This window comes from Strix aluco, chromosome 17 (assembly GCF_031877795.1).
Source record: "Strix aluco isolate bStrAlu1 chromosome 17, bStrAlu1.hap1, whole genome shotgun sequence".
NCBI classification, from domain to species: Eukaryota; Metazoa; Chordata; class Aves; order Strigiformes; family Strigidae; genus Strix; species Strix aluco.
Window position 1 is genome coordinate 3549683 of NC_133947.1, and position 23219 is coordinate 3572901.

The 23219-nt window shown below is 47.1% G+C and overlaps 1 protein-coding gene across 6 annotated transcripts in view; it reads right to left on the reverse strand.

The window, feature by feature from the left end:
- The window catches only part of SLCO4A1 (solute carrier organic anion transporter family member 4A1), a 31564-nt gene extending 10422 nt beyond the window's left edge, over positions 1 to 21142 (reverse strand). Inside the window, exons 1-6 of one of the 6 annotated variants that reach the window (XM_074843297.1) lie at positions 20891 to 21142; positions 12591 to 12639; positions 4007 to 4977; positions 2832 to 2922; positions 1880 to 2001; positions 1448 to 1559 (exon numbers count right to left, since the gene is read on the reverse strand). In XM_074843297.1, the coding sequence (XP_074699398.1) occupies positions 1448 to 1559; positions 1880 to 2001; positions 2832 to 2922; positions 4007 to 4832 (1151 nt within the window). In that variant the 5' untranslated portion in view covers positions 4833 to 4977; positions 12591 to 12639; positions 20891 to 21142. Of the gene's footprint in view, positions 1 to 1447; positions 1560 to 1879; positions 2002 to 2831; positions 2923 to 4006; positions 4983 to 5206; positions 5287 to 12590; positions 12640 to 12811; positions 12879 to 17958; positions 18042 to 20890 lie in introns of those variants that run through there. The other 5 variants (XM_074843294.1, XM_074843295.1, XM_074843293.1 and 2 more) reach the window with 5 other exon arrangements.
- Between the last annotated feature and the right edge of the window lie 2077 nt (positions 21143 to 23219).

Genomic DNA, 23219 nt, shown 5'->3' on the forward strand with positions numbered 1-23219 from the left:
CGTGCGGAGAATAAGCCATGACCTCGGAAAATGGCACCCAGTCAAGAATGCCATTTAATAACAGTATTGAAATCTGTTCAATGTAATATTCTTCACAAAACTGCCTTAACCCCTGGTAAACTTCCTATGAAGTCTCCAAGAATTTCAGACCTATGTGAGTAGTTGCGTTGACACAAGACAGATCAACTGCTGTTGAAAGTTTCCATACTGAGCACCTGCTTCAATCCTCCTCTGCCAGCACAAAGGCAAATACCACAACTAAAGTTCTGAAGTAATTGCTTGCAGTGGCACGAGGTTTGGCAACATTGAATGTTTGCTTTTGTACGGGGCAGCCGTCACACATGGATGCAAACTCCTCCCCAAGAACAGTCCTGGGAGAAATAGGAAAAGGAAAAATCCCCTTATTGACTGCAAGCTCCAAAAGGAATTGATACCCAGATATCTCTGCAACACGCAGAGCTTGCACACCAGCTAAATCCAAGCTGTGAATAGAGCAGCACTTCTCCCCCTGCCCTCCATTTAAATACAGCTCAACACGGGGTGGGGGGCAATCATAAAAGACTTCAAAGATCCATAGCAAATGTTTCCAGATGAAAAGACCACGTTTTACTTTGGGCACTCACTTGTTCCCACCCAGTATCCCTTTAAACCATCTCCTACCAAACCTCCTCCAGCAGCAGCCCTGTGATTAAGCATGCTGCTGTGTCACTGCTTTGCAGGAGAGATAAGAAGTAGTAACACATAAAAGGTGTCTGGAAGATGCAAAGGCAAAAGGAAAAAAAAAAAAAGGAAACTAAGAATAAAAAAAGAAAGGGAACTGAAAGCTACAGTGCAGGATATCTTGTTCCCTGGATTTGGAATGGAGACGTAGGAGTCGGGGGTTTTGTTTCCTTTCTTCTCATTAGAAGGACAAACAGGGATCTAACACAAGCTAAAACAGAGGAAAAGAAGAAAAGCCCCGAGGGGACGGAGAAGAGGAGACGTTGGGCAACACCCAGTTGGGCCAGGTGAGGCCAGACACAAGCAGACAGGAAGAAATAATGCCGCTGGGGAGAGGGAACGAGATGGCAACGCCTGTGCATCTCCCATCACCTAAAGGCTGGCACCAAGCCACTCTCGGTGAAGCTCAGCCTGCTGCATTTGACTGCAGGTGGATCTTCACTCGTGGACGTGAGCTTCTGAAAACCACAGACAGGACCAGCACCTTGTCCCTGCTCTCCCACGCAACCCCCAGCACGATTTCTAGTTCAGCCCATTTGCCGAGAGCCCCCGGCTGCTGACGGGACCAGGCGCTTTGCAACCTCCTCTGTGAGAAAGAGTCACCGCTGTGCTTGAAGATGGGCAAACCCTTTCAGCCAGCATTGTAGAAAGCAAGCTCAGTTTGGGCCCATCGCCCTCACTCCTGGGGAGGGATCCCCGAACCTCACGCGTTGGGTGGTTTTCTCACCGAGGCAGATCTTTTACTGTTTTCCCAAAGTCTGGATCCGATGCTTTTTTGTGGCTCCCATCCTTTAGCTGATGAGCCTCTGACACCCTCATAACGATATACCGCTGGGATCCTGAAAACACGAGGCAAAAGGGAACAAGCAGCATGTGAGACACGGGATGCGGATGCTACCAAAGTGGTGGATTTTCAGGGGGAAAATGCAACGTGACGTCCTCCCTCCACCAATGGCTACAAGGGAGGAGCAGGGAAACAGGCAGCTGCAAAGCCATGGGGGTGAAATCCAGGCAGAAATTACAATTTAAACACTGGAAGCTCTTCCTCTACCCCCGTGTCCCCAGCTATGTGCGTGCATAAGGATGCAAGCCCCAAGGCAAGCACGAGTGCCATGCAGTCCCAGCCCCAGTTCCCTCGAGCCGTGGTGGAGCTGCGTACCTGGGAGGCGCTGGGGGTACCCCAGGATGGGGATGGAGATGAGGAGGGAGGCTGCTCCAGCCCCGAGGAAGCCGATCCACCACGCCCCCACCCACAGCGTGTTCTCCGGGGTGATGTCAATCCTGTAAGAAACGAAGCCAAAAGGACAAAAGGGAGAGGTTTGAAACGGAGCAGGACAGCTCCGTGCCCGTCGTTGAAGCTGGCAGGGACCGGGGAGGGACATGGTGGGGACGTCAAAGGAAACTGAGCTCTGGCCTCTCCCATGGCGATCTGCTGGGGATGCCGTGTTCACCATCTGTCCTGCCACGCCAGAGCACTGCCTTACCAGAGAGCACAGCATTTAACAAGCCCCAGAAACGACATAATTTAATTCTCTTTTAATCTCTGGCTTGCACATTCACCTCTCCCCATTTCATTTGCCCTTCGGAGGTTGCTATGATCCTTGTTCCACCCCCGAGAGGCCCTTCACAAGAAAACTGGTGGAAATAACCCATTCTGTCCCCTGGAAACCCACTCCCCCTTTTTAACCTATTAATCTGCCAAAGAGCCTGTAAGGAGATAAGAATAAATTACAAACACTAGGAAGAAGGGACTAAGCATCCCGGCTGGATGACCGGGAGGACGAGCAGCACTTGCTGGTAGTGTTGCCTCATCGGGGAACTCATTCAAAAAACTCACCTGCTGCTCGTAGCCTCATTAGCACAGGCAGTGCAGCATGAGGAAGGATTTAAGCTGACAGGTTTGTCAGCAATTTTCTTCCAGCAACAGCACTAATGCAAACCACCCTTCCAGCCTCGCCCCCCCCCCCGCCCCAGAAACCCTGCTGAACACCATGGGCACGTTTCCACCCAGCCACCAGGTCATTTCTCCAGATTATTACTGTTACTTTTTTACCCCAAAGGAAACATATAGCATAAAGGAAAAGGAACAAGATTATTTTTTAGTGACTTACTCTCTGCCAATTTCAGTATAAATATTTAGAAACATTCCTCCTACCAGATAACCCGCTGCAGGCCCAAGGATTGCAGCAGTGTAGAAAACAGCTGAAAGGGAAAACAAGCCGTGTTAGAGAAACAGCAGCATTTCAGCCAGGGATGCGGTGGAGCGCTGCCAGTGTCCAGCATCCCCTGCCCCACTGCAGTGGCCCAACTCCCTCCTGGATCTGGGATGCTCAGCCTCCTGCCACCTTGCACCCCTCTCCCTAAGCCACTGTGAAATGAAGCCAGACAGTTCTAACAAGTTTTCATCTCACTTGTGTCCCAGGGAAACTTTTGCATCCAACCTGGGAATTTTTATAGCACAGAGCAGGCAAAATTTGTTCAGGGGAAAACCCTATTTAGAAGGGATGTAGCTGACCCTGCTGCCACATCCCGACTGCCGGTGTGATGAGCAGCAGCGTTGCTTCCCCACTGACAATATGCAATGTATACGCTGAAGACGGCACCACTGGCACTTATTTTGGTTTGCTGCCCTGGAAAGACCATCCACTTACTGATGATCTCCTTGTGATCTTCTCTCCTTGCACAGCCTTCTGATACAACAGTATGGGCAGACTGCTAAATTCTGAAACTGCTGAGAGGTCACCCCTTTTAGCAATTCACCAAATAGGACTGTAAGTATCTGGCAATTGCTAAGTGATCAGCGATACAGAACAGAGGAGCGAGCTGAGCCTCTTCTCTTGGCTGTGCTTTGCACCAGCAGTATCTGAGCAGCCCAGCGACCATCCCTGCTGTGCTATAACACTAAAGGGGTGATGTACCCTTGCATGGACAGGGTATGGCCTCATGGTTGTTTGCCAGAGATCCTAATGCCATGCACATGCTGGAGGGCTCTCACCAGCTGGCCCCACACTGGGAGCAGGAGGCACCTCCTGATCTGCTGGACGTGCGCTGCAGGAGTGAAAATACCCAGCTGCGCTTCCACTTTCCTGCCCATAAAGAATCAAAACCTCCCCAACAGCTGCCACTTCCCTCTGATTGCCACCTCACCCATTAGCAGGAACAGAAGACTGGGAGCACCTCTCATGAAACTCCTCAGTGTGGCCTGTTTGGTGCCAAGGCAGATGGACCGGCTCTCCCTCCCACTGCCCAGCTCACGGGTTCCAGCTGCCCCTCTGGCTCGACTCACCAATGTACACGGGAGAGTAGTTAGTCTTGACGTTTTCATCTAAGTAGGTGACGCCAAGCGTGTAGAGCGGCGTGGCTCCCATCCCATGCAGGAACTGCCCCAGCATGAAGACGAATCTGTAGCCAGAGAGGCTGGAGGCAGCCTGGGTGCAGGGCAGGCTCTGATTCCCTCCGCAGACACCCACCTCTGCTGCCGAACGCGCCTCGTACCGTCCCGTGGTGAAGTGGGGCAAGGCGAAGACCAGGGAGCCCAAGCCCATGACCAGCACGCCCCAACCCAGCCATCGCGGTTTGTGGCCGTTCCCCCCAAAATAGCTGACAGCGGTCAAGCAGACGCACGCCGCGATGTCGTAGGAGCTGGCGATCAGCCCGCTCTGGTAGCTGCGGAGGTCAAAGCGCCGCTCAATGGAGGTGATGACCGTGTTGATGAAGCCATTCACCGTCATGCCTTGCAGGAAGGAGGCGACACAGAGGAAGAACAAGACGCCCTTGGATGTGTTAAAGGGCTGTAAGCACCCCGGGGTGAACCCCCCCCAGCCACAGGCCAGGTCCTCCCCTTCGGCCGACACGTATTTAATCCCTTTGCCGAACCGGGTCTCCTCCTCTCCCGGGGTGGTGGAGCAGAGGCGCTCAGCACACGAGTCGGAGGGGCTGGGCGCACCGGAGGACACCGTACCATTGCTCAGCGGGGTGCCACAGGCCTCCTGACTGCTCAGGACGTGGAAGGTCTGGCCGGGCTCACCAGGAGGAGGAGACGGGCGGGAGAGGTCAAGGGTCTGAGCAAAGCAAAAGCCATTTTCTCCAGTCGAATTCTGGGGCATTGCCATGAACAGGAATGTAGGGTCGAGGAGCAGGTCGAGGTGGGGCTGGTGGCCGGGGTGGCTTCGCGGGGCAGCGGGGACCAGCCTATCCAGGAGATGCAATTTTCAGCGTTTACATCAGTAAGGAGATGGTGAAGGTCTGAGCCAAGACCTGATCTGCAAAAAGAGAAGTTTTATGCATGCCTTTATATAAAACCACGCTCAAAACCCTCAAATATTATTCCTTTTTTTTTTTTTTTTTAAATAACTATTAGCATTTCACTGCACAGTTCAGTTGGATGTGTGCCCTCCACCGCAGGGTGTGTTGGTACCTCAGTTATCGGGGCACCATTAACATTACAGAAAAGAACAAAACATTCAAGAGCATTAAAAAAAATCACCTCTAAAGGCAGTCTTCCTTCCAGCTGAAGCCCCTTATCCCTTCTCTGAAAAAGACCCTGATTAGACACCGGACCCTCACAACCTCTTTCCCCTGGCAGAGAACGGTGTGCACAGCTACAAGTTTCCCACTGTTAAAAGTCCTTTGGTCTCTCTTTCACACTCTGCCAATAACAGTTTATAATTATCCTGAAAAGTTTCCACAGTCAGACTGATTTTATTTCAAGCCCTCAGATCTGTTTACAACCATTCAGTAAAATCCTTTCTATAACTAATTAGACTACATGCCATTTCAGAGCGAGCTGGAGGGCAGAGGCAGCTGACTCTAACCTGATTACTGATGCAGACTGCCTTCTTTCAACCCATTCCTGTGCATCGCAGCACCTGATCATGCCAGCAACCAAGAGTATTTTTTCTTAAATGCCTTGGCTGAACTACGAGTGATGAAAACAATAAGGTTCTCCCTTGAATACTGGTCTTAAATATGCAATAAATGCTAGGCTAGAACTGCTTTATTAGAGAGTATCTTCAAAGCATCCTGTATTTCCCAATATTTTTTGCCAATATCTGTTTGAGAGGTTCCTTTAAAAATGTTCCTCTTGAGATGGCAATCAGCCTCATCAGCAAGGAATGGGGAGAAAAAAGGGCATTTGTTTCCCCAGTAAAACGAACCATGTTCAGATTGCTGCAACCTGGGAATCTTGAAGCCTTTGGTGAAGAAATTAATACTCATCTCTGTGTTGCTAGAAAAACTTATCGACATTTGCTTGGTAGATAATGGCGTGCACGAGCACCAACGTGCTTCCCCGTACCAGCAGTTCTTGCAGGCCCTGGGGCAGGAGGACTTGGCAGAACGTGATGCTTAGAGCAGCACCAAGGTCCTGCTCCCACCCCAGAAGGGCAGAGCATAGGCCACATATGCAAACAAATTTTAAATATCCAGGTCAGTAGTGCTACAACAGGTCTGGTCCTTAAGGTAAGTTAAACAAATGAGCTCTACCTTTCGTTGGCAAATAATTCCATCTTAATTACCTTGTCTGGGGAGCAGAGCGCATAGAATATTTCAGGATCAGATTTTAGCAGGAATTTGATGATAGTGCAGGGCAGGGAGAGCTTGGCAGCCAGAAGGGCACCAGTTTTCACATCCACACTAGACTCCTCTGGGTAATTTCTACTTTAGTTGGCTGAGTACAGTGCAGGGTAACTTTGATGTGTAACATGTAAATGCAAAAACTAACTGCAGGCATTGAAATTTTGCTGCAGAGACAAACTGCTGTAATGTGCTGGCACAAAAAGATAATGCCTTGGATGCGGGGCTCTATTTTTTCACTTTTTCATCCCTCCAATGTTCTTATGACTCTTACAGCTCTAAATCTGTTTTCTCATCTTTGGATGTAATATTGGAAACAATAAATAAGAGTGCTTTAGCACTCTAATTTTATTGAAGTCAGAAGTGATTATTAGGTACTGGATGAGGCTCTAAGGGGCAGAACTGTTCATGTTACCCTGCTGCAAATCAAACATGCCTCCTGCACAGCAGCCGCCTGACTTCAGCTGCATGCTTCCCATATCAAACCTAAGTCTGATGTTACATTTCACTGCACTTGTAAAGAAGGTTGCTTGGCTGGGGACTGATTTTGCTATCATTGATTTCAGTAGATGGAAAAAGCCCATCTCTGTTAGCTGATGCGACCAGGAGCCAAGACCTCCCAAACTGGCACACCTTCACCCTGGAGGAAACACTCCTACTGTCTCTTTACTGGGATACCTCCTTTGATATATACTGGGATATCTCCTTTGATACTTCATGAATATATATTGATATTTTGATATTTCATGGGTCAGGAAAGATATTACAGCTTTTCATTAATGTTTTCCTTTCCCTGAAGTAGCAGGAGTCTGGGCCACCAGACCCAGGTGACCACATCATCCTCCCCTTCAACTCTGGTTACCCTTAGTCCTACTTACATAAACAGCAGGTGAAACATTTCCAAGAAAGCCACCAACCAGTCTTTCCTCCAAGCAGCAGATGCTTCCCTAGACACAGAAGCCTTCTCTGCCCCCAAAGCCCATGTCCTGGCCCTCTCCCGACAGACCTGGGCTAACGACTTGTACCCAGGTGCTGCAGGCAGGAAGCCTGTTCCTGCTCCTGCTGTCCACCGAGCTGCTCTTTATCTCTTGAAGTATTTATAAACTGGCAGTGACACATTCACTGGGAATATTAGCTTTCATAGGAGCCATATGCCACTTTAGAGGACAAAATATAATCTTTAGGGGAAAAAAACCCAACTTCATGCACTTCCTAATCATTCTTATTCATCTAAGCCATCCATTTATTGCTTCCCATTCATCTCTCTTTTTAATGACTCAGCTGGTGATTTCTTGCTTACATTGAATCAGTCCCAATGCTATTATCTCACAGCTATAGATTTACTCATTTTGCTGCAAGATTTTAACTCAATTTTTTTCAGCTGTACAGCTGGTTCCAGACTGCCAACATTACCAAGTCAACACAACAAAAGTAGCAAGGCGATGAAAGCGTCTGATTTGTATTTCATGATGAAATCTGTAAAGACTCCCTCCCCTAATATTTAGCATTAAATCAACAGTAAAACTTACAAGCTTTTTCATCAGGTGATCATTTAAAAAGTCACAGGACCAATTAAAAACATTTTGTGTCTCTGCCGAGGACTGCGATTAGATTAATGTTACAAATTAACTCATAACTGACATGCAAAATAATCCCATTTGCTGAAGCATGCCCAATAATAGTTAATCTTCCCTTTCACTCTATGGTTTTTGACTTTTATAGGGTATTATTGTGGCAAATAACATCTATTCATAACTTCTGCTTTCCATAGCTGAGCACAGTTTAAGGTTTATGAGCAGGCTTAATCATTTTTTCAATTCTATGATATACATGCAGATATTTGCTAAGGAACAGGAATGGGGGATTAAAAATGATCAGAAAATGTATTGTAAACCAGGGAGACACAGCCCCAGGTGATGCTTGGTGGCTGCCCTGGGTGGTCTCAGTTATTCTCCCTGAGGTGTGAGTGAACCTGACCTTACTAAACAGATACTTTGCATTTGGGAAAGTCCACACCCAAGTACCGAGCTCATGTTACTCCAGAAAGGGACAAATGCACAGGGGTTTGTACATTTAATTTCTCTTGGTAACACATACTGAATTTTTCTCGGGTAGTTTGGCTTCAGAGGATCATCAGCATTACTTCTGTCATGGCTGATAAACACCATATGGATCAAGCGTGATCCACTCACTGGTTTAGGAACGGGGAAGCCTCCCAGAAGTGAAATAAATCCACGTCCCAGTCCTGTGAACTGGGCTTGTCCTCAGGGCGCTGGTTCAGTTAAAGAGAGATAAAGAAAGCACGGGGTGATTGGGTTGTTCACATGCAACATTGCAACATGCAACGTTTTCCTGGCAGCTGCGGAACTTTACCCAGCTCACATAAAGTGTGAACCTTGCATTTTTTAGCACGCTTTTAAAAAGCATCCCTTTGGTTCAGCAATACAGAGGATGCTGCTATTGCTGGGAGCAGCACCAGGACCAGACTGGAGCCTTTCATAATCAATTCCTACAGGAACAGCATCGTCCTGCACAGACGGAAACGTTTCAGGAGTGAGAAACACACCTAAAGAGCAGCCAGCTGACCATTTACCCAACGCTGTGCTCACCATCAGTGCTGCAGGGACAGCTGAAGGGCAGGGCAGGAGGCATCTAGAAGCAGAGGGTGATAGGAATACCCTGGCCCACCCTTCATGTCAGAGACATGTTTTCACCTGATTAGTCCCAGCAGAGCCTGAAGCATGCAAGAGAGCAGTAGAAACTGGCTTTAGGACACATTTATAGTTAAATAAATTAGGACACATTTATAATTAAATAAATTCCAAATAGTAAAGCTTAGCACTCAAATCCTTTATATGTTTTCCAAGCACTTTCCATTCGCTGGCAAATTAATGCAATAATATGCAAGAAATCAGGAAGGTGACTTGGGTAATTTTCAATTAGCTGCTTGAAAATGCTTTGAAGATAAATCTAGCCAGATTTTCTGAGCTTACTTATTTGTTCCAGCTTATCTGTGCAAATACAATTGGCTGCAGCTGCCTTAGACCATCTTAAAAAACTTACAGTGCCAATGCACAAAGCAGATTTAACCAGGCCACTACATTCTGCCATAGCAAAGATTAGCCAGACAAAAGGTTCTTTTATGCTATAATACCTAACTCCTGCTCCCTAATGTCACTCTTGCTTTAATATCTTTTTCCTACCCATAAGTTTCATCAATGGTGAGAAGGTTTTCATGCTGGCACAGTACTGTGCTCTCCAGCCCCCGTTACGGTCCATGGAGCGCAGTGTCTCCGTGGCTCTTCCAACGCAGCTACACCACCAGCATTTTCCCAATATCCAGCCCTGCCCACAGCATGGCATTATTTCCCATCATTTGGATTCTTACAACCCATTTAAGGATGTTCAACATTCAGGATAATGTTTCTGCATGAGCTGTAAGTCAGCTTTTCCCAATGATTACCAGTTAGTTCCTATAGCTATCCCTCCTTGGTTTCCACGCAGAAGATGCACATTCAGGCAAATCCTTTATGATATAAGAAATGAAACAAAATGAGCAAAACCCAAATGAAGAATGTGAGACATGATTCTTTGCTGCTTCCAAAGAGAGAACCAATAAAACCCCAAAAAATGCAACATCCTGTGTTATGCAAGGATGCTGAGTACAGGATAAATATAATGCAATAATGCTGACATCTACCATGGCTTACAGGAACTTACTCTTTTTCATCATCCTGGTTCGATCAGTGTGAGGGTAAAAACAAAAAGGGAAAACCAGAGGAAATGATACCATGAAACTTTGTGAAAGCCGTATCACAGAAAGATGGATTTGGCACAAATAATATGAGGCACTTCTGTTGTAGGTGGTGTGTTAGTATTATACAGAATTACTGCAGCCTCATAAACAGAAGGAAACAGTCATTGCTGGAGTAGCAGAGCCTTTCCACAGGCTTTTCTCTTACATTGCAGCTGGATAACAGCCTTTTCATTGAGATATCTCCTTCATCTGGCTTTTTTTTTTTTTTCTTTTCATTGAATGACCAATTCATGTATTATACCAAGCTGCACTGCTCTTCCAGGGTATCGGGAATCTATTTTTGGCTTGATCATTAAGAGTAGCAGCAGAAACACAATCATGCTTGGAGCCAGAACTATTTATACCCTAACCTGGACCACTACTCTCCTTTCTGCTGTCAACCATTCAAAAAACCTAGAGAAATTTGCATATTTCCACAACTGTTTTTTCTCTTAGAACACCTGCCATGCCTGTGCTAGTGCTGACTGGGAGTGAGGAGCTGTTAGAAGTGGGTTTCACACACGCCCTCGCTGTTGAAGAACCATTCCTTCATGAGGTCTTAATGCCTTTTTCCTTTCAAATGGATAAAATAGTTCAAAATTTGAAGCTGAAATACAAATCTTAAATCCCTGATTTCTGCTGCAGCGTGGGAAGAAATCTATGTGAAATCCTGAGGCATTCCACAGTGCTGTAAAGGCACAGCCTCCATGCTGTCTCTTTTACATGCTGTGAACAAAGAGGGTTGGAGGTCAACATCCATACCTAGTACTTCACCTTCTCCCGAGACAAGATTGTCTTCCAATCCCTCTTCTCCACAGTAGGGGGACTTTCTAGGGAAAATCATGCACCACGAGGTCTTTAGCTTGAACTTTCTATGACAAGTTCTCCAGCTGAACCCCATGTTGGTGGGCTGGATGTCCACCCATTCCTCTCTCAAACCAGACCACACAGAGCTAGATGGAGCACATTAGAAGAGAGAAATGCATCACAGAAAGAAACTTGCTGATCACCAGCATCCCCTGCAACAGTCACCATCCTCAGCGAGCACAAGAGCACATGAGGCCATGAGATGGGCAGAGGGTGGAAACACTACATCAAGTGGGAGCAGGAGAGAGACAGAAACTACAGGAAGGATTCAGCTGAAGGAAGAGTATTTCCCACACAAGCCCACTTTTTTTTCCAGATCAGCAAGTAATAGCTTCCCCAAACAGCCCCTGGAGCACAAACTCACTGGTGCACACCGCTTAGCCTGGATCTTGTTTAACATTCAGTGATGCTCTCTAATCCTCTTAGGTATTAGTCTTGAGATTCCTGCCAAGCACGGGAACAGCACAGCCTCCCAGACAGCACTTAAATGAACTCACTGCTCGAAATGGGCCTTTTTGCAAAATACGGTAGAACTCCAGCTGTTCATATTTGGTTAACCTCAGATTAGCACCTAGGAAGTCACTACGGCATGCAAGATGCAAAGTTAAATAGCCCCGATTTCTCAGGTGACTCCCTAGGAAGTCATTCTGCATTAAGACTGGGATTTCTCTCTCTTCATTACTTATTTAACGTATATAATTTGAGTTAGACATCCCTATTGTCTCTCTGTTGCCCACTGCAAGGAGATCATCACATCCAGGTTACCTACATGCCTCAAGCCATGTCTCCACAATCACTGTTTTGTGTTACTAAATCACTCATTACTGCAGATATGATCTGGAGCAGGAACAGGCACATAATCATATTTCTGTTGGATTAGCCAAGCATATTACCCCGAGCTTATTCTGGCCTCATGTTGGCTACCTCAACACAAACAATATTTGATCTAGCACAAAGCCAGATGGTGCAAAATTAACCCTTTCAGCACAAACCTGACGTGGCACAAGGGCGCTTGGATGAGTTCAGTGCACAGGCTCAGGTAGCTGTAGGACTTCTGACTTGGTGTTTGCAGCCTCTAAGTTTCCTGACACCAAGTACTCCCTACCCGCCCTCCAAAGAGGAGCTAAATGAAAGCATCATATTTCATCCACTTAGAATAAACATAATGTCAGCTTGCAGTTAATTTGCATTTGATCATGCAACACCCTAGATCATGACACACTGTGGTCTATTTTAGGATTTCTTTGAAGAGGCCACATCCCTATTGTCTAACTGAGAGGAAATGATGACCACTTTCAAATGACTTCTCTTCATTCTCCGTCTCAAAATCCCAAACGAGTACCATAACCGCAAACTACAGCTACAACCACAAGATGACCCAAAGGGGAATGGGACAGACGATGAGATCAGCACACTGGCAGCATGCAGAGCTGCTGACCACTGCCACCAAGGGTGGGCAGAAGAAGCCAACCTGAACTGACACCTTCCTGAGAAACCTCAGATCCATCTCAACGGTGAGTCCTTGTGCTGCAGGTTCTTACAGTGGCTCCAGCAAATGTCTAATGTAGAAAGCACTGAAAATCTGAAGGATAGCCACAAATCACAACAACAGGTCGCAAACGGGCAGGTATACCTTGGCTGTGCTGTCCTCGGCTGTCTGCTTCTTCCACGGCTGGCTGCATCTAAATAAATAAAAACCACTGCTGATCGGAAGAGGCGAGACTCCGCTGATTCCTCTGAGAGATGCTGGGGGAAAAAAGCTGAGCGATACCATTCTCCATTAACAGGCCTCTCTAAGAAACCCAGCTCGATAGGAAACAGCAATCCCATACACACATAAGTCAATATACATACTAATGCATAGAGAAAGGTGTGTACACAGGTGAGCGCACGCTCTCCGCAGGCACCAGGCGGTTTACAAGCTGCCCCTCTTGCAGGCTGGCACGTCTTTCATCTGACCATCAGGTCAGTAATTCATTCTTACTGCCAGGGAGCAAACTGCTGCCAAATGGTGTTTCTTCCTGAGATAAAGGAATAAACAGGCTTATAATGTTCCCATTGTCAACCCAGAACATCTGCTGGAATTCAGAGGGGTTTGCTGTCCATGCACAATGTGGAGTCAGCTTCCACTTTGCACCCTCCCTTTTCTCACACATGAGGAATCGCCGCGTTAGACAGCAGCTGTTGGAGGATAGATTTACTCGGAAATCTGAAAACCACCTTTGAGGGATTCCTGCTTCCACGCAGCAGCATTGTGGGGTTTCCATTTCTGGCTCAGGAACTTTTTAATTTTCCTTAGTAAGGACCTGCTCGCATCCTACAGCCCCCACCAAGGTGCTATGAGAAACAGACACAGCAGGAATATCTTGTTCTTGGTTATCAGCTTGAACTGAGGGCGGATTTTTGATCAGTGTTCCCTAAGAAATGATGGGCCTGATCCTGCCATTGCCACTTACCCATGAACAGGGTTTGTTCAAACAAGGCATTCAAGCAGGGTCCCTGAGGTCACTCACAGAAAGTAAGAGGTAGTTCAAGGGAATAAAAATTGGCAGCTTTGTGGTGGTAGGCAAGGAAGGTTTTTTTATTGCCTCTGGAAAAAAGGCAATATTTAAAATTTTAAATTATTTTAAAACACAAATATTGGAGACAGATAATCAGTGTACCACAGGCTGGATATCTACTTTTCACTCCTTTTAATCATCTTCTTCAGCATCTTAAAATACTCTTTTCAAGGTTTTCCACCAAATAAGAGGAAAATACACAACACTAAAGGGATCACAGGTTGATTGAGGTTATAGGGGGCCTCCAGAAAAGGCTGATTGTGTTGTAACCAAGACCCACATCTGGCTCAAAGGATCTAAATCCTCCATGAGACCGAGTCTGCTCCAGCAACACAAAGACGACCGTAAAGTTGCTTTGAAAGCACTGAGAGGAAATCCCTTTTTTGGGGGGAATTCTTATGCTAACATAAAGCTCCATGGCATCTGCCCTGTCCTCAATTATACTGAAGTGGTGCAGGATCAGATCAGCCATTGAGTGACGGCGTTAGCAAGCCCCTCCAGCTAAGGCAAGCTAGAGCAGCCTTGCTGCTGCTCTGACTTGCTGCCGGGACAAGGGTTTAACTTCTGTTTTCTATAGGGCTTTTAAAGCAAAAGAAATCTTGAACTAAATTTTCAAATCTGATTTATTTGGAGTATGGTAAGCTAAAAAGATTGATGCAGTTTTCCAAGGGGAGGTTACAAGGAAACAGAAAATCTAAAAGATCTTGTGTTCTTCAGATGTTTTAAGGACTTTTTACTTCTGTGTCATGGGATGGTATCATTTATCAGAACTCTAGAATCTAAACGTATTTTTTTTATCTTTTAATGCCATATAGAAAAATAAACTTCTATTTCATAGCATACCCAAAGCACTGGAATTCACAAATATGAAGCCATAGCTATCAAAATGCCAAAAAATACTTTTTCTTGGCTCTTTTTTTCATAGAATCATAGGTTTGGGTTGGAAGAGACCTTAAAGATCACCTAGTTCCAACCCCCCTGCCATGGTCAGGGACACCTTCCACTAGATCAGGTTGCTTAAAGCCCCATCCAACCTGGCCTCTTCAGCCAGAATATTGCAAAGTCAAAGTATCTTGGGGGAAAAAAAGTATTTGGCCTTGCTTTCTCAACATGAAAATGACTCCCCAGCTCCTTCAAAACGGACGATGATTAAGCTTGTCAGCATTTCAGTTTCTTTCTTGAAGCAACCAAGCCAAGCTCTGAGAATTCAAATGACTGAAGATTATTGATACCATACAGCAATATACTTTACCCATTAACAAAAGCAATCAAATTCAGTTTTAGTGTAACTATATGTATGTCAGTGGAATAGCACAAGCGAAGAAAGGAGACTAGTGTCTTCACTGCTCCAGGAATTGCAAAAACTGCTGGAAAGGCTCAGCACTTTGCTGAATGAGGTGAACAAGAATAAACAGACTGCTTCCCACCACTAACATATCCCATTGCTCAAGATCATTTACAATTTAGAAGTGGAATGACATTATTTTTGAAAGCAGCAACATACTAGTACCCCAGATTTAGGGGTACTTTTGCTTGAAGAGAGATTTAAGGTTAGAATAACATTGTTCTGTTAATATTAAACACTTCACTGCCTCATGTCATGCTCTCCACTGTACTAACAAGAGGCCTGATGCAAAATCTATTAAAGTTAGTGGCCCTCTCTGAGTACTTGTCTACAATCACTCATCACAGCTACTGAAGTAGGATGGATGCTTTTGTCTGGGATTCATAAACCAGATGAAGTCCTTGACCCCTCTCAGAGCATTTTTCCCAGAAAGTGTTTGCAGAAACTCTTTGTTCTCAAATCCTCCAGTTCAGCATCACCACTCGTACACTGGGAGGTCACTCAAGCCAAGATGCAACAACACTAATTATATCATAGGGAAGTCTAGCAATAAATCAGTTTTGAAAAGGGAAAGTAGAGTGGCTCCAGGATAGGAGCAGCTCTTACATCTAGAGATCCCACAGCTAGATAGGGCTGGGATAGCTGGGGAACCCGCTGAAACACAGCACAGGGAGAGCTGTGATGCCACCAACCCTGTGGGCAAAGCCCCTGACCCTGCCCATGGTGCGGCCTGGGCTATTACTGCTCCCAAATTCTGCTTCTCTGCACAAGGATCAACCCCTCACTGGGCCAAGATAAGGCATTTTTTAAATGTACTAGGGAAACACAACACGCTTTAGGGTGGCCATTGAAATCAAGACCAGAACATCAATGCATTTCAGGGCAGCCCCCGAAACAGCCTGCGCGTGGCTAACAACTCCCACACACTGCTTTAACACAGTGACCTCAGTTTATTAATCATAAAAATCCAAAGGAGGAGCCTTTCCCTTCTAATCATCATTCTCTTCTCACTAACCCACTAGCAACAAGACATCAGCTGTGCTGAGTGGGTGCAGAGTCTTGCAAAGCTTTTCCATCATTCACCATTGCATTAATAGGATTCTGCAAGGTGCAAATACCCCCAGCTCTGAATAATTAACTTAGGGACAGCAGCTCAAGGAATCGGGTGAGGAAGACAAGAAACCCAATTGGTAAAGCAGAATAAATGGCAATCTGGCATATGAGCACCTTCACCTGTGAGTTGTGACCAAGCCCATAGGCAAAGGCAGGTTTCTGAGCTTGGTATGCTCAATTAAAATATAGGAAAGCAAAAACAAGCGCTCAGTGATGCTTTTTGGGGCGGACTGAACAAAATAAGTAGAGCCATGATTCACTTTTTGTGCTACTGCAGGGCGTAAAGCCTCAAATTGGAGCGCCCAATCCTCCCCAGCATGCTCCATGCTGTAAAGACACACACAAAAAAAGATTAAAGCTGCCTCGAGGAGTTTGCAGTCGGAAATCATGAGGCACTGAGCAGCTGGATGCTGATCTCCCTAAGCCAGTGGATATTTCTTTTGTTAGTGGCTGATCCCATCTTCCCCCTTGCCTGCAAACCTCTAATCTGTGTAAAGAGTTCTATTAAGCACTTGCTCAGGTAGTTCCTGGTTCAGCTGGCCAAGAGTATCCAACCCTCGCAGGAATTGCTGCTTTCCATCTCATTTGTCATCATCCCAGGGTCACGCTTAATGTTTTTGCCACTGTCACTTTGTGGGTTTGCCCCACGTGAGGGGCAAATTAAGGCAGTATCAGTGGAGTGGCTATTTCACAGGGCTTCAGATGACCCTGTCACGCCTGGACACGCTCGTCGCACGCCAGCACGGTTTCGGCCGAGTCGTGGCAGGGCAGGGCAGGTGGCTGTGGTCTGTCCCTCGTAGCCCAGAGGGTTGCTGCTTCAGTTTCAGATCATTTTTGGTAGCCTGCAGGCTAGACCTCTTTGCATATAAATAGCTAATTTTTTTTTTCCCTTTTCATTATTTGACTAACCCTCTCTCCCCGCATTTCATCTTTTTTTTTCTCACATTTACAACAGCTCAAAACATACGTCTCTAAAGATCTCTTTTGTGTTCAATCCCCCTTAAATGCTGTTTTAACACGTGTGTTTACAACCAAGTGGCACTACAGAAAGTAGGAGCCCAGAAATCAAAAAAAGGAGGTGCCAGACTGGGATAACTTCATGTTTGTAGCACGTTGCCTGGTAAAACCAAACAGTCTATAAAATGGTAATAAAATGTTAACGGAACAAACTGATGTGATTAATGCCCACTTGTGCCTTTTGAGGTCTCAGAATTGGAATGCATGTTTTTATTATAACAATGCTTTTGATTTGTATCATCTGAACAAATAGGTTAGTAAAAGTAATATAGGTCAGGTGCTGAAAGTGCTCCGATTTCTCCTCAGCGTGCTGCCTGCTACTTCCTTCTCTAACTTCAGTTACTACCCTCTTGAAACAGGGATCATTTTATCATTAACATACTTCTTAATTGTTGTAAGGATCATTTTGCCGTGCCACTTTATTAGCTTTTCTTATTTTCCGCCTTTTCTCTACATCTTTTTAATTTCCGGAGGAAAGGCAAGGTTTTGATAAAAGAAACCACAATGAATCAGTTCTAACGAATTTCATTTACAAGGTAGTAATACCGGGTTTGAAGCATCACCGGAGATCGCTTGCAAATGGAAAAATCTCAATGAGTTGGGCTATTTTGGTGACTTTTTCCCCTCCCTTCACATAAAACGGGCTTTTCCCGACGCGGACCATGAGCTCTTGCCATCAAACCACCGATCCCCCACAAAACCCCGCACAGCCGGGGCTGCCACCCAACCGCTCACCCCGAGCCCCCCCCCACACCCCCCCCAGGGACCACCACCAGCCCCCTTTCGGGGCTTTTCACCCCCGCCGCGGGGAGCGGCGGATGCTCCGCTCCGCGCCCATCCCCGCCTCCTCGGGGCTCCCCCGCGCCGCTCCCGCAGACACGTGCGGTAGGTCCCACCCTGTGTGGGGGTGCTCGCCCGGGCAGCCCCCTCCCTGCACCCCTCCATCCCCCCTCCATCCCCGGTACCTGCCGCCGGGCGCTGCCGCCGCTGCCCTCTCGCCGCCGCCCCCGCGCTCCCGGGCCCCCACCGCGGGGGCGGGCACCCTGTCCTGACGGACGGGCGCTTCCTCCAATCGGTGACGGCTACCGGCGGCGACCCGGCCAATGGCGGGGAAACTGAGGCTAAAGCGAAAGTGGGGGGGAAGGCAGGAGGCGCGGGGGGAGAGGGATGGGGAGAGGGATGGGGGGGAAGAGGGATGGGGAGAGGGATGGGGGGGAAGAGGGATGGGGAGAGGGATTGGGGGGGAGAGGGATGGGGAGAGGGATTGGGGGGGAGAGGGATGGGGGGGAAGAGGGATGGGGAGAGGGATGGGGGGGAAAGAGGATGGGGAGAGGGAAGGGAGGAAAGAGGATGGGGACAGGGAAGGGGGGAAAGAGGATGGGGAGAGGGATGGGGGGGAAGGGAGAAACGGGGTAAGGAGAGGGCAGGAGGGGGGCAGGTGCAGCTTATGAAAAACGCCCAATTTCCCATCCCGCTGCGCACCTGGGGCCTCGCAGCCCCCCAGGCAGGGTTCGGCCTGCCCCCCACCCTGCCCGGGGTACACCAGCCACCCCGCACCCCCGGGCTGCTCAGGGGATACATCCGTGCACCAGACGGAGGGGAAAGGGTGCTGGAAGGAGCCGCATCCGTGGCTGTGGTGGCAGAGACAGCAACGGCCGGAATTTAATCTTTCCTTCCAGCTATTGCAACGAGCTGACCCCGCGTAAAAGGAAGAAAAAGTACAAGAGCAGATCCATGGGTATTATTTTATCTGGGGCATAAACACAGCTATCGCAGCGTTATCTTTATGGGTGCAATATAGCGCCGGGCACTATCTGGCTGGGCACGGCTGGGTTAATGATCTCAGAGGCCACACAACTCGTCTCCAGAGCTGAAGGAGCTGTGCAGAAAAGCTGTGGGAACGCACCGAACCCTTTTGATTTGCATTAATTCATTTGTCTGGGCCTTTTTGCCCCGCTGCTTGGGGACTTGCTGTCATGGTGGTTGGTTTATAGGCACAGAGGGGGCCCTTGTGCGGTTACACAGATGAGTCCCCGGTTCAGCACCTGCACCTGAGCACTCCACATCCTCCAGGACATAAATCACCTGGGCAGGTTGAATCTGGGCAGATGTGACATGTGCATGTGTGAGGGTCTAACCATGCAGCTCTTGCATGCTTGCCAGTGCTGCTTTTGCAGCCCCCTTTGCATTTCTTACGAGAGCTGCTTCACATCACTTGGGAATTTGGCCTGTTTCTGCATGTTCAGAGATAAATAATTCAGGCACTGTATGTTTAGCTCTTTAAAGTGCAATCAGTCCTCCATTATCCAGCATGCGCGGGATAACCTGGGTAATGGAAAACCCCAGCTAATGCTGCACAAGGCGGTGAGGAGGGCAAAGAGGTCTGACGTCCAGCCGCCACGCTGAGCCCTGCAGCACCTGTGCGGAGGCAACTGTGCTGGACCTTTCCATGGCTGCTGCTGGAGCTCAGGGACCCGCAGGTAACTGGGAGCCAGGGCAGGAGCCAAGGCAGAAGCAGAGCCTGCAGCTTGCCAAGGCTTATCCCAGGCTGCGGCAATGCGCCGTTTGCATCGCTTCCTCCTCCTCATCCTCCTCATCCTCTGAAGCAGTGGCTCCAGGATGGAGCTGGAAAGTGTTGCCTCTTTGTCCCATCCCTGCGCAGCCCCATGGAGTTGGAGGTGGATGAGCTTCTTGTAGGTTTTGCTTTCACTAACTGGGCTAGATTGGGAGCTGTCGAATAAACTTTTAAAGCAAAATTAAATGTGGGAGAGCCTGCTGTTTGTGACATGCTGTGGTCAAGAAAGCCAGGAAGCTTTTGCTCCATGGACACACACTCATGTTGGTTTATTATATATGAATTGTTTCCTGTGCACTGAAGTTAGTTTTGGCTGGTACTGTACAATCACTGATGAGTAAGGACCTGTTTCAAACTGTTTATATTTTAAATAAACAGGGTGGAAAGGACAACAGGTGTCAAAGGTGAAGCAGTGCGTCAAAAGCATCCAACCTGGAGAACCCCCCCCACATTTCCTGTTCAACTGCAGCATTCGTCACTGGCTCCAGCTTCAGGGTGATGCGTCCCTGCTCCTCAGCTCTGCTCACTTCTCCATGTATGTGTTGGTCCATCCTGCCTTTGGTGAGGTTGTCCTCAGAGGTGCAGAATAATTATTTTACTTAATTTCTGGTGATTTTTCATACAACATCTCAAAATGTGTTACCTCTTGGGTGAGGGAGATGTAAAGATATGGGGCTTGTCCTATGGATTTACATGAGCTAATAGTAACTACAACAATGTGTCCAAGGGAGAAGGTGTGGCAAAGAAGGACAGAGGTCTGGAAGAAATGTCTCCTACAAAAATCTTTAAAAGATCCTGGGCAGTGGTGTGGCAAATCAGTCTTGCTACCTCTGTTGATTCACTTGTAAATGAAAAGGAGTCTGTCCCAGGGGCAAGTTTGTTTTAAACTCCATTTAAAGCCTGCGGGGTTCAGGGTGAGCCAGTGCACACATTGCTGAGTGAGTAGCAAAAGGATCCTCCAAAGCCCAGTGTCTTTCCAGGACTGGGCTCATCCAAAAAGATCTCTGTAGCTGGTTTGGGGGGTGGGAGAAGCTGGAATTAATTTACCAAAGCTATAGAAAGGCATGAAGTGGGTGTGATGCAACAAAAGCTGGGGCAGGCAAGGGGTGGAAAGGATGGGCAAGGTTTGGGCAGAGCCAGATGAGCACAGAGGAGCACGGGCAGGGTGGCAGGGACCCGAGCACAAGGGTTCTGAGAGCTTGGCATGAACTCAGGTCGTGCCTCGCTCGGTTTCTCTCCTGGCTCTGCAAACCTGTGAAGGGGAAGGATGCCACGGGAGCAAGAGGAAAGATGAATTGCAGAAGAATTTGGAAAGTACTCACCAGAGTGTAGTCCTTGTCCTGCTGCGAGCCACAGACACCTCCACCAAGGGAGGTGGGGAAGGGTGATGGGGAGGCGCAGACCTGTCCCTGCGCTGTCGGGGACGTGCGTCAGCTTTGCTTGACAGCATCTGGCCTAAATCTTCCTCACCTCTGCTAGTGTCTCATCTCAGGACCATCTCCTTTTGCTCCCTCGCCTGTCAAGCTCAGCCAGACTGGCTACCGAGCTCTGCTAGTGGCTGACGCTGCTGGTGGCTTGTCTTTTAAATTTGAAGGGGAGAAGGTTTTTGCTTGACTGGGGCTTGGTGGTGGGCACAAAGGTTGTTTCTGAAAGGAAGGGGCCATCTCTGCCCCCGTTCGTCATTAGAGCTGAGAATTATCAGGGCAGTGACGGTAATGAACAATGACAAGGAGACTGTTAATCGTATTAGTAGTATTACTACTAACGTTATAATCATTATATGATTGTTATTCTATGGGTTACTATCTCCTCGGGTTTGGGAGGCTCTGATCATTTTAGTTTGACTGAAACCCTGATTTTTATGGGTCATGTTAACACTTGCAGATATACCTGCAATGATTTTCATTCAATATTTCACACCAGCGTGGATTTATGATGTGTTGTACCTCTGTCAGAAGCTTTGGGAGTGTCAGGAGCTCTGGGCTGCCGTTTTTTATAAATCTCCATAAATCATTAAAACTCTGGTTTTAATGAATGCAAATTTAGTGCCACAGAAGGGAATTCAGTTGGCTGGAGGCGGTCCCAGAGCTGGAATCGCTCCGTCACCGGCGGCTGTTGAAAGATGTTTCTTCAAGTTCAGTCCTGTAAGCCACGTGGGACCTGAGATGATCATGACAATCTTTGGGCTAAATCTGTGCAGACATAAACCTTATTAATGCCCATCAAATGAAACTCTCCTCATTTTTCCAATATTCACAGAGCTGACTAGGAAAGAAAGGGAGTTGTTGTATATTCATCATGTAAAGTCCAGTTGTGGGAACATTTACATTTTTAATATAGTTAAGTGTGCATGTATTTACAAGATTAGGTTAACAAAGTGATAAACAATTTATTTAACACAGATTTCTGGTGCCTGAATGATCATTTCCTAATATCACTGTTATAAATGCTTCCATGCTTCACCTCTCCTGTTGCAGAACAAGTACCAAACCTCTGGGAAGGAAGTACAGAACTGGATTTTTTTCCTAAATAAGATTTTTTTCTTTAGAGTTTCATTATAACTCTAATTTGAGGCAGAAATTCATTCATAGGAAACATATAATAAATGAGGAATAAAGATAGTATTTTTCAAGAGTGGTGGCTACTGCTGGCTTGCAGTGGGAAATGCACTTCTGAAAAGCCCTCCTGGGATTTTTACCAGACTTTGTGTTATCCTACCTCTGTAAGACCCTGTTGGTTTTGCAAACTGGAGCATCAGAATCCATCCTGCCCAGCACTGCGAGCTGCATTTATTATTATGAGAGCAAAGGATCCTGTAAATGAAAGGATGAGGTATGAGCCTTAAAGCAAACTGTTGCACAGCTCCTGATTAAACAGTGGCAACCCTTGCTGGAGGGCATTGCAGAGCTGAAAGTGTAACTGTGTTGGAGGAAGGATTAGACAAATTCGTGGGTGACATGCTCTGGCGGCTGTTAAACCCAGTAATTTCCGTGCAAACCTCTAGTTTGGGATGTCCCCGAGGTGCTGATTGTCGGCGGCCGGGGAAGCATCGCAGGAGGCAGCGATCCCTCGCTGCTTGTCCTGCTCTCGGCACCTTTACCTGGCCAGCAACAGCACTGCAATACTGTACCTCTGGGTTATTGGGAAACAATATTAGGAACTTTGCTGCTGAGCATGTACAAAGTGCGATGTGTTAATTTTAAAAGAGATCAGGGAGAGTTGTATCTTCTCTTTGAAAGATTTCTGGAGGGTCTGAGCTTTTTCCTCAGCTCTTTTCCATTAGGTGATGCACAGACACCGCAGCCTCTCTTTCCTAAGATAGAAATAGAAGTGATTTCTTGCACTCCAATCAGGTTTTATTTGAATGAAAAATGACATTACACTGGGAAGAATCATGGAAAAGTCCAAAGACGGCATCATCCAAAGAGAAGACAAGCTGAAGCAGAGTGCAGCAGCCGTAGGTATGTTCCCAGAGTCTGAACAGTACGTGGCACCTGGCAGCTCTGAGTTAGCATCAAGGTCATTTCAGCATCAAGGTCGTTTCAGCCTTAGGAATTAAAAGGGAAATTTTGACTGGGATGATGATAAGCACAATATTTTTGTAACTGTTGCTTTTTGGCAGAAAGCAGCCCAGATTAGCTAAACCACACT